At 37.3% G+C, this 13,782-nt stretch overlaps 1 protein-coding gene and 1 long non-coding RNA gene across 12 annotated transcripts in view; one reads left to right on the plus strand and one right to left on the minus strand.

Moving 5' to 3' along the window:
• The window catches only part of LOC136852584 (calcium-transporting ATPase sarcoplasmic/endoplasmic reticulum type-like), a 65,770-nt gene extending 52,869 nt beyond the window's left edge, over positions 1-12,901 (plus strand). For all 11 annotated transcript variants that reach the window (XM_067127419.1, XM_067127415.1, XM_067127421.1 and 8 more), the window contains 4 exons: positions 2,508-2,598; positions 4,457-6,503; positions 6,753-6,870; positions 12,230-12,901. In XM_067127419.1, the coding sequence (XP_066983520.1) occupies positions 2,508-2,598; positions 4,457-6,503; positions 6,753-6,870; positions 12,230-12,430 (2,457 nt within the window). In that variant the 3' untranslated portion in view covers positions 12,431-12,901. The remainder of the gene's footprint in view (positions 1-2,507; positions 2,599-4,456; positions 6,504-6,752; positions 6,871-12,229) is intronic.
• LOC136852587 (uncharacterized) overlaps positions 1-13,782 on the minus strand; it is a 65,758-nt gene that overhangs the window by 13,730 nt on the left and 38,246 nt on the right. The gene's annotated exons all lie outside the window — the stretch shown is intronic.

Raw genomic sequence — 13,782 nt, forward strand, 5'->3', positions numbered from 1 at the left:
CCGCGCACAGACGTAAGGAAACTTTTTTATTTTTTCAGAAATTCACCATAAATCGAAATATTGTGCTAGAGACTTCCAGTTTGTTGCAAAGTGAAGGTACATGATTGAATATTACTAGAATGTAAGAGTTTTAGCTTATAATTGCCTTTTTTGACCATTTCGGTCGAGTTAAAGTTGACCAAGCCTGAAATTTTGGCAGTTATCGTGATTTATATGAAAATATTTCAAAACTGATAAAAGCTACAACCATGAGTTATTTTCTGTTGTATTCTACATGAAATTGCACACATTTCCATATATAAAACTTTATGTAACGACTAGTATAAAACAGTGCAAACATTACGACAACGTGACGAAAGAATTTCTGGCGCGGACGTAAGGAAAAAGTTTTTTTCAAAAATTCACCATAAATCGAAATATTGTGCTAGAGACTTCCAATTGGTTGCAAAATGAAGGTAAATGATTGAATATTACTAGAATGTAAGAGTTTTAGCTTACAATTGCATTTTTTGAACATTTCAGTTGAGTCAAAGTTGACCGAAGGTTGAAAATTTGGCAGTTATCGTGATTCATATGAAAATATTTCAAAACTGATAAAAGCTACAACCATGAGTTATTTTCTGTTGTATTGTACATGAAATTGTGCACATTTTCATATATAAAACTTTATGTAACGGCTAATATAGAACAGTGCAAAAATTACGACAAAATGATGAAAGAATTTCTGAAATTTTTTCGCCGCTTATCACATGGGCATAAGAAAAAAAAGTTTTTTCAAAAATTCACCATAAATCGAAATATTGTGCTAGAGACTTCCAATTTGTTGCAAAATGAAGGTACATGATTGAATATTACTAGAATGTAAGAGTTTTAGCTTACAATTGCGTTTTTTCGACCATTTCGTCGAGTCAAAGTTGACCGAAGGTTGAAATTTTTGTAGTCGACGTGACGGTACGCCCACTTGGCACCCAACAGACAATTTTAGTCGACGTGATGATACGTCCAGTAGGCGTTTAAGGGTTAACAGAACCTTGGTCTCTGACTCATGTCAGTCCCCAAGTGCTTTTTCTAGATCATACAGGCATATGCAACCACTCAGGGATCAGGAAATAGTCCAGTAACTGCCTTCTATCAAGGTTATGATTCGGGAAAAGACTTGCTTGATTGATGGGTTATGATAGAAAAAACTAAGGGTTTGCAACACAAGCTAGTTTGCTTCAGATAAACCCGTAGGTCATATATGGAGTTCCTTTCTACCAGCCCATGAACTTCACAGCCTCATTTCTAGACTACAGTACATAGAAAGTGATTTTGGTAATTGGCAGGTACCTGTGGCTCCAGGTGGGGCTTACATTGTCAGATTGCTTATACTACTTTTGTCTGTTTGACAAAAACCAAATATTGAGTAGAGGAGATTTAGCCCACTCTTTTGACAGTATTTACATGAACACATCTGTGACTTTGCATTCACAAACCCTGATGGTTAAGAACACTAGTATTGATGAATTAGTACAATATAAGAAAAGCAGAGCTGATTGTATAAGAAAATAATTTTGTCATTTTTCAAGTTTCTTAATATTGTAGTATTGTAGATTTTATGTTGCAAAACAGATATTTATGTCATTGTATACTATTGTAATAACTGCATTCAGGGACAGAGATGTGATTTAGGGATTGGAACATGGTAGAACATTCTAACATATGGTAGTGTTTAGTTTATGTCAGAATGAATGTTGACCGAATGAACAGAATATATAGGAGGGCCAACTGACACTGGATAGCTGAAATGTAAGCTGGAAGGGTATCAAACAAATCTGTTATGTATATGTAAGAGGATGTGGTATTATTCTGTAAAGTGCACTAGAATTCGTCTTGTACTGGAATAGTTACGTGAAATTTTGCCTGTATACAGACATTTTTGGAATCTTGTTTGTGCATCTGTGCTAAAAAAAAAAAAAGTCAGTTGAAAGGAGAAATCTGGCTGATAACTGAAATTAAAAAAAAAATTTACCTAAACATATGTATGGTTAAGACAAAAATAGTTTTCTGCCATTAAAAGTTACAACTAACTATATTTTATTACAAATCATCTTTTGCTTGCATTTGGTGGTTCTATGTGTTCCTAGTGTTTTCCTGTGGGGACATCACTCAAACTGATATGTAGTGTTTGCTTACTACTGTACTTTGACACATTAAAATTTTCATCCTTATGCTTCATCTCCCATTAACTCTGCTTGTTCCCACATTATTTTTCTATTTTGCTTTGCTGTTAAACTTCTATTAATAGGGATGTGGTTTTTAATATTCATGCCATAGAACTTCCCTCAAAGTAATTATGCAAAACTAAAGATAATCTGTTGTGAGAGTTTTAGTGAACTGTAAAACCAAATGTGTGTGTACTGTTTATGGAGGGGAAATTTGGAAAAGTTTTAGTCCATTACCGTTGAGAAGCTTGTATCATATTCATTTTGTAATGAAGGTAATAAGAAAATTTCTTCTCTCCACAGGACAAGAAAAACATTCTCTTCTCTGGTACCAATGTGGCTGCAGGAAAAGCTTTGGGCATTGTCATTGGAACTGGACTAGGAACTGCTATTGGTGAGTATCCATATTTCAAAACTTAGGGGGAGTGCCAGTATGATTTTCCATAAAAACATTTTTGAAATTATTCCTTGTTGAGATTTTTGGTGATATGATACTCCATCTTACTTTCTACCCTCTCCTAACAATTGTTTCATAGTGCAACTGGAAGGTTTTCCTCCTTTTACACCTTTCAAACCTTTTAACTCTCAGTTTCTGTTTCAGTGCTGAATGACCTCATATGTCACAGAGCTTGGCCTTGGGCCTAAATTCTATATTCTGTTTTGTAATATGATACTGTGTAAGAGATATCTGTATCTTCTACCTTTGTTTCCATGTCACAATCATCAAGGATGCTAGTGCTAGTTAACTTGGGTACTCATTTACTCCCTATATTAAGAAAATACAGTTCATTTTAGAAAGTTGGGTTTCTACAATCTTAATCATGTGATCTTGCTGTTGTCATTTATATATAGAAAGCTTATGATACCAATGCAGATATTTCAAATATCATATGAAAATAATATATGTGGGCACTTGGCAATTTTCGTTGAGAACTCTGACAGACCATACCTATAAAGTTGATATTCTTGATAGTTATTCGAAGACTTACTCATTTGAAATTTTAGTTTCAGAGGGAAGTGTTCTTAGTAGCACCCTCCTCCTCTAGCAAAAAATGATGCCAGTAGTTAGCTACCAGTGGGAATAAAAAATATGTTCATGGACAGTCTTGTTATATACTATGTAGCATCAGACATAAGACATGTAGAATGCATCATCACTAATGCTTTAGTAAAAATACGCACAGGGGCCTCATCAGTAGGTTTCCAGTGCTCCATAGAAAAGACAGCAGCAGTCATGTTCTATAAAAATGCCAAGTGGGAAAAAGCAAAGAAATTGACTTTAATATTAGACAACATATACTCATAAGTTAGACAAAAAAGTTTTTGGCATTTTCTTTGATAAGCCTAAACTGGAAGGCCCATATAGCCTATGTAAAGGCCAAATGCAAAAATGCATTAAATTTGATAATCTCACAAATTGGGGAGGTGACAGACTTATCTTGATATTGCTGTACAAATGAACTATCATGTCTACCCTCGACTATGGATGTCAGATGTATTGCTCAGCCACAGATAAAATTTTTTAAGAGTTTAGATCCAATTCATAATGGGGGACTGAGAATATGCATTGGAATAGTCCAGGAATACCGCTTATTTTTTTTACTAAGTTGTTGGCTGTTTAGTTTTTAGACATTTGTCAATGTAATTTAATTTTTATTTGCACTGAATTTCATTTATTTGCCAGTTTTAGGGAAAATGGAAAAGTATAAAGCATATGATCTTTACTAGTATTTATTAATTGTGTTGAATCTATAAAAAGGCAATAAAAAGTAGATGGGTATTTTATGTAAATGAAATCATTACTAAAAGAGGGTTTTAGATGGGTACTCATGTAAAATACACTTCTTGAAAACTACCAAGTTATTTGACACATGGCAGAACATTGGTTTCATTGAAACTCTTCAGCATTAACTCATAAAAATCTCAGCTTTGATTTATGCAGTATTTGCATAGAAGAACCCTGAATCTACTGTATTTAGTTGGTGTCAGTTGTAATGCTGGTATTCAAAAAGATATTCTGAAACATCATTATTGTTGACAGTGATTACTTCTTTAATTAGCTATGGAAGATCATGATTAATGAGGGTGATCATTTCTTGAAATAGCTGTGGAAGATCTTGGTTGTTGAGGGTGATCATTTCTTCAGTTAGCTATGAAAGATGTCATTGTTGGGGGTGAATAAATAAAAATAATCAGGCTGTTGTTATGTACAATTTTTTATGGTATTAATGACAAGTCCATTGCATTTTCAGGCAAGATTCGCACTCAGATGGCTGAAACTGAGGAGATGAAGACACCTCTTCAGCAGAAATTAGATGAATTTGGAGAACAACTATCAAAGGTTATCTCAGTTATCTGTGTTGCTGTGTGGGCAATCAACATTGGTCATTTCAATGACCCTGTCCATGGTGGCTCATGGCTTAAGGGAGCCATTTATTACTTTAAAATAGCTGTTGCTTTGGCTGTTGCTGCCATTCCAGAAGGATTACCAGCTGTTATCACTACTTGCTTGGCTCTGGGAACTCGTCGAATGGCCAAGAAGAATGCTATTGTTAGGTCTTTGCCCTCTGTGGAAACCTTAGGTTGTACATCTGTTATATGCTCTGACAAGACTGGAACACTGACCACCAACCAGATGTCTGTGTCCCGCATGTTCATCATGGATAAAGTTGATGGGAATAATTGTTCTCTCTTGGAATTTGATATTACAGGTTCAACTTATGAACCAGTAGGTGACATATACCTAAATGGTGCTAAAGTTAACGGTGCTGATTTTCAAGGACTTCAAGAGTTGGCTACTATTGCTGTTCTGTGCAATGATTCAACCATAGATTTTAATGAGTTCAAGAACATGTTTGAGAAAGTTGGTGAAGCTACAGAAACAGCTCTTATAGTTTTGGCTGAGAAAATAAATCCACACTCTCAGAATAAGTTTGGCATGTCTCGACAGATAGCTGCTACTATGACCAAGCAGGATATGGAAAGAAGGTGGAAGAAAGAATTCACTCTAGAATTTTCACGTGATAGAAAGTCAATGTCATGCTATTGTATACCTATGCAGTCTACTCACATAGGAACAGGACCAAAAATGTTTGTCAAAGGAGCTCCAGAAGGCATACTAGATCGTTGCACTCTTGTTCGAGTTGGTTCTCAAACACTTCCTCTAACTCGCGAAGTAAGAGAAAAGATCATGACTGTGACACGTGCATACGGTGGTGGCCGTGACACCTTGCGTTGTTTAGGTCTTGCTACTATTGATTCACCAATGAATCCTCAGAATATGGACTTGACTGACTCTGGCAAATTCCACTTGTATGAAACAAATATGACATTTGTTGGTGTAGTTGGTATGTTGGATCCACCTCGAAAAGAAGTTCGCGACTCCATTAGGAGGTGTCGAGCTGCTGGTATTCGTGTAATTGTTATTACTGGTGACAACAAAGCTACAGCTGAAGCTATATGTCGTCGTATTGGGGTGTTTGATGATCATGAGGATTTGACTGGGCTTTCTTACTCGGGTAGAGAGTTTGACGAGTTGAGCATGGCAGAACAAAGAGCAGCATGTATGAGAGCACGATTGTTTTCTCGTGTAGAGCCTTTCCATAAGTCAAAAATTGTAGAGTATCTTCAGACTGAAAATGAGATTTCTGCCATGACAGGTGATGGTGTGAATGATGCTCCTGCTTTGAAAAAGGCTGAGATTGGTATTGCTATGGGCTCTGGTACAGCTGTAGCAAAATCTGCTTCAGAAATGGTTCTTGCAGATGATAACTTTTCATCAATTGTAGCTGCTGTGGAGGAAGGTCGAGCCATCTACAACAACATGAAACAGTTTATTCGGTACCTAATTTCTTCTAACATTGGTGAAGTAGTATCTATATTTTTGACTGCTGCCCTAGGATTACCTGAGGCCCTAATTCCAGTTCAGCTTTTGTGGGTTAATCTTGTCACTGATGGCCCTCCTGCAACAGCTCTTGGGTTTAACCCCCCAGACCTTGATATTATGAGTAAGCCACCTCGTAAAGGTGATGAATCGCTAATCTCTGGCTGGCTCTTTTTCCGATACATGGCCATAGGATGTTATGTGGGTGTTGCAACTGTGTTTGCTGCATCATGGTGGTTTATGTATGACCCAACTGGACCCCAGGTGAATTACTATCAGCTTTCTCATCATTTATCATGTCCAACTGATCCAGAAAACTTCAAGGGTCTAGATTGTGCCATATTCAGTCACCCAGCTCCCATGACCATGGCATTGTCTGTACTAGTCACCATTGAGATGCTCAATGCTTTAAATAGGTAAGTTCATACTGAGAATATTGCTGATTATGGATGGAATCAAATTTGTTGCAATTAGAGCATAAGTACTTTGTGAAGCAGAATAGCTGATGAATATTTGTTGATAAGAAAATCCTGTTGGAGCAATCTTAAATTAATCCTTCAAAGATGAAAGCCCTTTTTTAAGATTTCAGAAGTTTTAATTTATAGGAGAATGAGTGGTATCCAGTGTATCTTGTGTAATTTTAAAATGCATTTGAATCTTTTCAGCTTATCAGAAAATCAGTCGCTTGTGATTATGCCACCTTGGGTTAACATGTGGCTGCTGGCAGCCATGGCTCTTTCTATGATTCTTCACTTCATCATCTTGTACTTTGACATCTTTGCTGTAAGTATTTTATAGTATTAACATATGCAAGTATAAAGCTGTTGATGGGAATTGAAATAAGATGGAAGTTTAGGAAACATTTAAATATTTGACCTAAAAATTTTGAGTAGGACTACTGAAGTCAGTCAATGGTCTTTTTTTGTTCTTTGTATCTTCAAGCAAGCTTGTATGGGTTTTGCATTATACTAAAACACTGGCATTTAGGGCAACTTTCAGAAATATTACCAAAGTTGTTCTTTAGGTATATATTTCTAAATTATATTTGTAATATGACCAAGACATTGTCTTTGTAAGTGATGGCAAGAAATTCTAACATCAGTTATTGCAAACTTCTTGAAAATGTAAAGACTGTAATGGCATTAGGTATAGAAAGAAACATTCAGGTTGATTATTATTGTCATTTTCAAAGGAAGGTTTTATTGAATAAAATTAGCTACATGCACTAAAGGTTGTAGGCCAGCTTCACTATAAGGAAACGTATTATCATGGTATTACAGATTATCTCAAAGTCCAGGATTCTTAGTAATAGCTGCAATGATTACTTAGCATGTAAAAGCAATCATTAGACGTGTTTGATGCTTAAGTTATCATTTATTCCTATGAGGATACAAACCTTTGTCTTTTATGTTGATATAGGTTTTTTTTAAGCAGGTAGGTGAGAGAGGGGGTATAGGGTACCACCCATTCATGTAATTGTCAGCTTTCACCTTTTCTAGGCTGTATGGTATTAGGAAGCCTGCTGCTGTTGGACTAACATGGGTGTTGTTGAAGAGCATGAAGTTAACTTCTTTGTGTGATTGTTTAGTTAGGGAATGATGGTTTTGTATAAGCATATTAGGTGGACCTATCATTCTGCACAATGGGATTACCTTCTTTGGTGTCCTCTGAGGAAGACAGGTCTGAAGGTGGTTGGCATCAGGGAAAAGGATTTTTTACCTTCCTTTCACATCAGTTCAGTATTCACAAGTTGGATTTCTCTTGATCAGTCTCTCATTGCAGAACTGGTCAAAGCAACAGCAATTGAGAAAAGGCATATTGAAATTCAGGACATCTTAATCCTTCAAAACTCCTTTTGGGTATACAAAGGGGAAAGCAACCTACAGGGTGGCTATGCCATCAACATCTGGATTGGGAAAAGGTAGTCCTTTTCCAAATTCATATGGAGCAGCCAGCATTCTTTTTCCTTGAGAAATGCCCATGAGTCTTGCTGGTCCATTCAGCTTACCTCTCATGCCTTGGCCTTAAGGAAGGTAGGGTACAAAGTAGGGGGTTGGATGCAAGGGATTTTATTTCTTTCCTGTTGCCAAGATTTGGGGCATGCCTGTCATGGCAATGTGCCACAAGAGGGAACACATCCCTGGATAGTCATGTTCTGGATGGGTACAGGCTATCATTACAGACTGTATCCCCCTCTGTGCCTCATCTTCTTGACCAGTTCCATTCCCAGTCTGTTCTTCAGGGTGTTCCACATCTTTCACCTTGTCAGGAGAGGTGAATTAGTGTTGGAGAAGAATGTGCTGGAAATCAGTCAACTGTCTGTTACATTTGGGTGTTCTTGGTGGAGAAGTTGACTGACAGTTATTTGTCTTTGTTGTGAATGACTACATCTTTCAGATTCAGTTCAGGATGGAAACTGTGCTGCCTGTTGGATTCCATCAGAGAGTTGCAATGAGGTAAGGGACAATCTTAATGGTGGGTGGATGATATGAAGCTCTGGGAGTTGTGTTGAACCTCCCGCCTCTTAAAGTTGCTTCATTCTCATATGCATCAAAGGATTGGGTTTGTGCTTACCTGAATTACCAATTTGCTACAGGGCTATAGACAAGAGACAATATCTCATTCACAAGCATTCTGGAAATGTGAGTAGCACTTCTGGCACTCTTGAACATTTCAGAATCATTTGATGGGTGTATCATAAGAGAGTAGATTTTTTTTACATGTTTTTTCTCTGAGGATGGCAGTGGAGAAGTCAAATACTGTATGCAAGCCCAGAGCAGATGTGTATGAGGTGAAGTGAAGTGGACTATCTGCTCTTGCCGGTATCATGAGAGGATTATCTTCGGTTGGAGTTACAGAGTTATCTCCACCTAGATAAGTTCCTCTTGGGCTCTTTGGTAAAGGGCTGGTTCAGCCCTTTCCCAGGTATTCCTGTGGATGGGACTGGACCTTAGTTGCCTCAGTTGAGGTCTCTTATGCTATGAATAAACTTTGAGTAGTCTTGCCCATCCTGGAAACTCAGGTCTCCTGATTTGGATGTGATCTTCATGCCCCAAAGTCTGGGCTTTTACAGTTCTCTTCCCTGTGGAGAGGGTGGCTGGAGACTAGTCATGGTCCTCTCTACTTCAAATGAATTTGTCCTAGAGGTATGGTTTAATTGGAAACAGCTCATTTCACATTAGATTTTATCAGGGAGAGTGACTTAATGCTTTGTGGATCTGAAGGACACACTTCCAGGTGCCTGTCAATCAGTCCTCTGCTTTTGTTTGCAAGGAGACTATTCCAGTTCAAAGCCCTGTGCTTTAGGTTAGTAAACTTTCCCCTCCGGAAATGCTTCTGTTCTTAGATGCATCAAAGGAGTGATGGGGACGTGCACGTGAGGGGTAGGCTTGTTGACAGGGGCAAGCCTTGTTTGCACAATAACATCTTGGAAATGTGAGCAAAACTGGTAGCCCTCCTAAGTACAGGGTTCTGGGATCATGTGACTGGTCATTCTGTTGTTTTGGTGAGCAACATTTTTTGGCAGACCAGCTGGTCTTCCAGAGGCTGTTAGGCAGGACAAATTGGTCCCTACACTCCTGGTGTTCTGGTTTTCCATTCCAAATTTGGACTACCTAGTAAAATGCCTTCTAGCAGTCCATGGGACATTAGATGACATCGCTTTTCCTTCTGTTGGGTTTTCTTTGCCGAGTGTTCAACTAAGCATATGTTACTTTGGGTTCAGATAACCATGCAGTCCCCTAGCTCTTTTGGTTGAGTTGCCCAGAGATCTGTGGCCCACTCTTCTCTGTTAGCTGCATGTGTTGATAGGTGATGTAGATGCTACCATGCAACAGATTGCAAACTTAATTGTCCACCAACATTAAGCAAAGCTCCTTGCAGCCCCTGCATTGAAACCTACTGCTTGTAGGAGCCTTGTCCACCTTGCCTTTTGTATCTTTTCTAGATGAGAACATTAGATTCTTCTTGTATTCATTCACAAGTTTGTGTCAGACTCAGAACACTGCCAATTTCTGACAAGGCCAATTTCTGACAAGAAAAACTAGAATATAATGTTCCCTGTCTGAGGATTTGTTAGCAGGAGCCAGCATGAACCTTGCAGCTCTACTATGGGAAGTTGGCGTAGTGTTCATTCATTTTCTGAATAGAAGTATATTCTATTTGATCTCTTTCTTGGGAGATAATGACTATCTCAGTCTGGGCTTTGTTAGGTTTGTAGGAGAAGTGATTATTTAGATTGAAATCTATCAAAATCAACAGTGGCTTAGCTTTTATGCACCTACTACTTTGGCCTTTGTCACTCCCTATCCCACAGCAGGAATTTAAGTTACTGCTTTTGCTGCTCCTCAAGAACTTATTTGTTATACATTTCTCTCCTCAACTTTCTGCTAGAGGTTTTCCCCCCTTTCTAAAGCAGTTTCAGATTACAAGTATACTTTTTAGAAGTGACAGGGCTAATTTTCATTGCTTCCACAAGTGAGAGCGCAAGAGGGTATAAGGAAAATTTTTTAATGGTACCTTTTCTTTTTGCAAATAAGCTTACAGTGACATGATTTCAGTCTTGATATGGCTCAAGCTTTGTATTCTTCATTCAGGGACATTCCTCATGACTGTAGAATATGTTCATTATTGCAGAGCTCAGTACTTTACTGTAAATGGATAGATTGGTTTTATGGAGAGTGCAGCAAGCCTCAGCATGCATATTCACTGAAGAAAATGGAAAAAATTTAGTTAAAGATTTTCATGGGAAGTGTCCTTGTAAGAGAGTAGTGCCGTCAGTGCACCTCACACAGTGCGCTGTAGGTATTACTAAAGATTCCTTGCAGCATCGTCTGTCCCTAGCTGCAATCCCTTTCATTCCTTTTACTATACCTCCATTCATAATCTCTTTCTTCCATGTTGCTATTTACCATCTAACTTTTGTTTCATAGTGCAACTGTGAGGTTTTCCTCCTGTTACACCTTTTAATCCTTTCCACTCTGTTATCCTTTCAGTGCTGAATGACCTCATAGGTCCCAGCTCATGGCCTTTGGCCTAAATTCTGTATTCTGTATATTCCATGGGAAATGGTGCATACATGCAGTTCAAACTTGTTAGCTACTACATTTCTTTTAACTTTCTAAGATCGCTAGGTTGGGGTGAGAAGGAATTCCTGTGGTGTCAAATGCCTGATTACGATTAAAAATTTTGCCTTGTTCGAGCCTTCTCAAATGAAAAAAATAAATTTGTTATTCATTTAAAGGTAACAATGAAAACATATTTGACTAAACTTATTTTTTGTACAAACCTTTATTTTCATAAAAAGAGAGATATGGAATAATTTTTGGCTGCCACTGCCAAACATAAATTTTGCTGACACATGGTCAGTGAGGGCATTTAAAAGGCCATCTCAATCAAGAACAACGGTGTTCACCTCAAGCAGCCAGTGACAGTGGACAGCATGGACAGCCCGAGGGATAGCCAAGTGGATCAGATCGTCTCCACCACCCTTGGAGCTTCTCACTCTCAGAAACAGCAAGGGGCTGTGTAATTAATGATAAATTATTTTTCCTTCCTAAATGATGAATAGTTTATTTAACCTGCAGAGGCACTGAATAAATCTAATTATGTAACCAATAAATAACAGCTAAAATAGAATACAGATAATAATCAAATGGCTTGAAAAGCTATTCCTGTTGAACCACCCTCAAAAATTTCAAGTGTCAGTGCATTAAACACTTGATATTATTATAAGAATTGTGATTATTATTTCATTAAGCATACAAAGAAGGAAAATTGATTAAGAAAAACCAAAAATTTACTCAACACTGTTTCTTTAGAAAACAAAGTACAGTAAATGGCAGATCTCAGGTAAAGCCATAAACAGGGATTAACATCGACGGAGAGATTAAAAAGGATAAATATATATGGCAGCGGCGTGTTCTTTTCTTGTCCCCACTCTAGCGATCTTAAAAAGGTAAACGTAATCAAAGGTCCCCAATATACAACATGTAAGGTTATGATATCAAGTGCAGTATATGTAAAAATGAATTTTTGATTTTCATGGGTAATTCCATTTACAGGAGGTTTATATACTTGTAGGGTGTTGTTTACATTACAAAATCTCTAAAAACATTTACTTAAGTAATTTTATTTTTTGCAGGTGGTATTCCAGGTGCAACCATTGTCTGTAGCACAGTGGGTAGCGGTGTTAAAAATATCATTCCCAGTAATCATACTGGATGAAACCTTTAAGTTCTTGGCCCGCAAGTTTAGTGAAGGAGAAAATCCTCTCTTCTCTTGTCACTGGATTGTTTTGGCTTGGGGCCTTTACATTGCATATATTAAGGTGTATTTCGTTTAATACACATAATTATTAAGTGAATAAAAGACGGACGTTTTATTATGAATCCTGTAGAAATGAAATCAACTTTGTATTGTTTCTGAGTAGTAAGGATAGATTTTTTTGTTATTAAATAAAATTGTTAAGAAAGAAATGTATGTTTCCTTAAGCACCTAAAGTTTAGCCAACACTTAGCCAACACTCAAATCTGGTTCTTGTGGGCCAATCCTAACTGTTCAGGATCAATACTCAATACTATATATCTTAACTAATGTAACAATTGTAAATTTTGCTGTGCGAGTACTAGAAATGACCAAAAGTCATTTCACAAGATATTGAACCAAAAGTATGAGTGAAAGTGTATTGTTGACTTTATTATTGTGAACTATGACATTCCAGACTAATTGTATGTTACACATGAAAAATAACTTCAATATTGTATGAATAAATTTATTCCATGAAATGGTCACAAAAATAAAATAATGTTGTTGACTTGTATGGTTTTAATCCAGAGGTTTCATTGCAGTGCTTTACCTTTTAGAACTTTAATTTTTTGGTAAAATAGGGTCAGACTCTAAATCAAGTATCATCATAAATTTCGGCTTTTCCCTTCATGAGGTTAGATGTGAAATGAGTTCACTTTTTTATCCTCTTAACATGATTTCCTTCCATTTTGGGATATCCTACTTTTCCATTGGTTCTGTTTCCATTTTCATCTCAGTCTTTGGGAACTCGGTCCACTAAAGCTCCACTATATTCTCTGCAAAACAATCTTCCACAATATTTAGGCCTAAAATCTTAACGTTCTATGATTACCCATTTTCCAAATCTCCTTATGTAACCAACTTAAGTCTTTGATCTCTCTACTAATGAAACATTTATATCAGTAGTCTAGCTATTGCTCTCCATTGCATACATGTTGCAACTACTCCCTTACAGCTCCATTAACTTTGCTGCAATCCACCGTGCTTCCCTATGGTAACAGTGATGCTTTACCTGCTCTATAGGCCTATCCATCTATCACAACAGGGTTCATGTCAAACATTTAACAATCCTTAATTCCAAGTACATTTTGGTAACCCTTAGCATATGTGAAACCATCTGTTATACTGCACAGTTTGGACTTCAACTTGACACCTTCCCACAAGAACCACACAGCGATTTGAATTGCAGTCCATTTTCTTTTGCTTCCTTTCCAATCACCATAACATTTGCTTGCTTTGATTTTCAGTTCCCTCTTCCCCAGTACACCATTTCACCATATAAACTTTTCCATCACCTCTTTCTGAGATTCTACTGTTAGCATTGTCATCTGCATAAAGCAGCTCTCAAAAGTCTCCCTTTTCTGCAAATCTTTTGCCATCTGTTACTGT

The sequence above is a fragment of the Macrobrachium rosenbergii genome, chromosome 25, assembly GCF_040412425.1.
Source record: "Macrobrachium rosenbergii isolate ZJJX-2024 chromosome 25, ASM4041242v1, whole genome shotgun sequence".
NCBI classification, from domain to species: Eukaryota; Metazoa; Arthropoda; class Malacostraca; order Decapoda; family Palaemonidae; genus Macrobrachium; species Macrobrachium rosenbergii.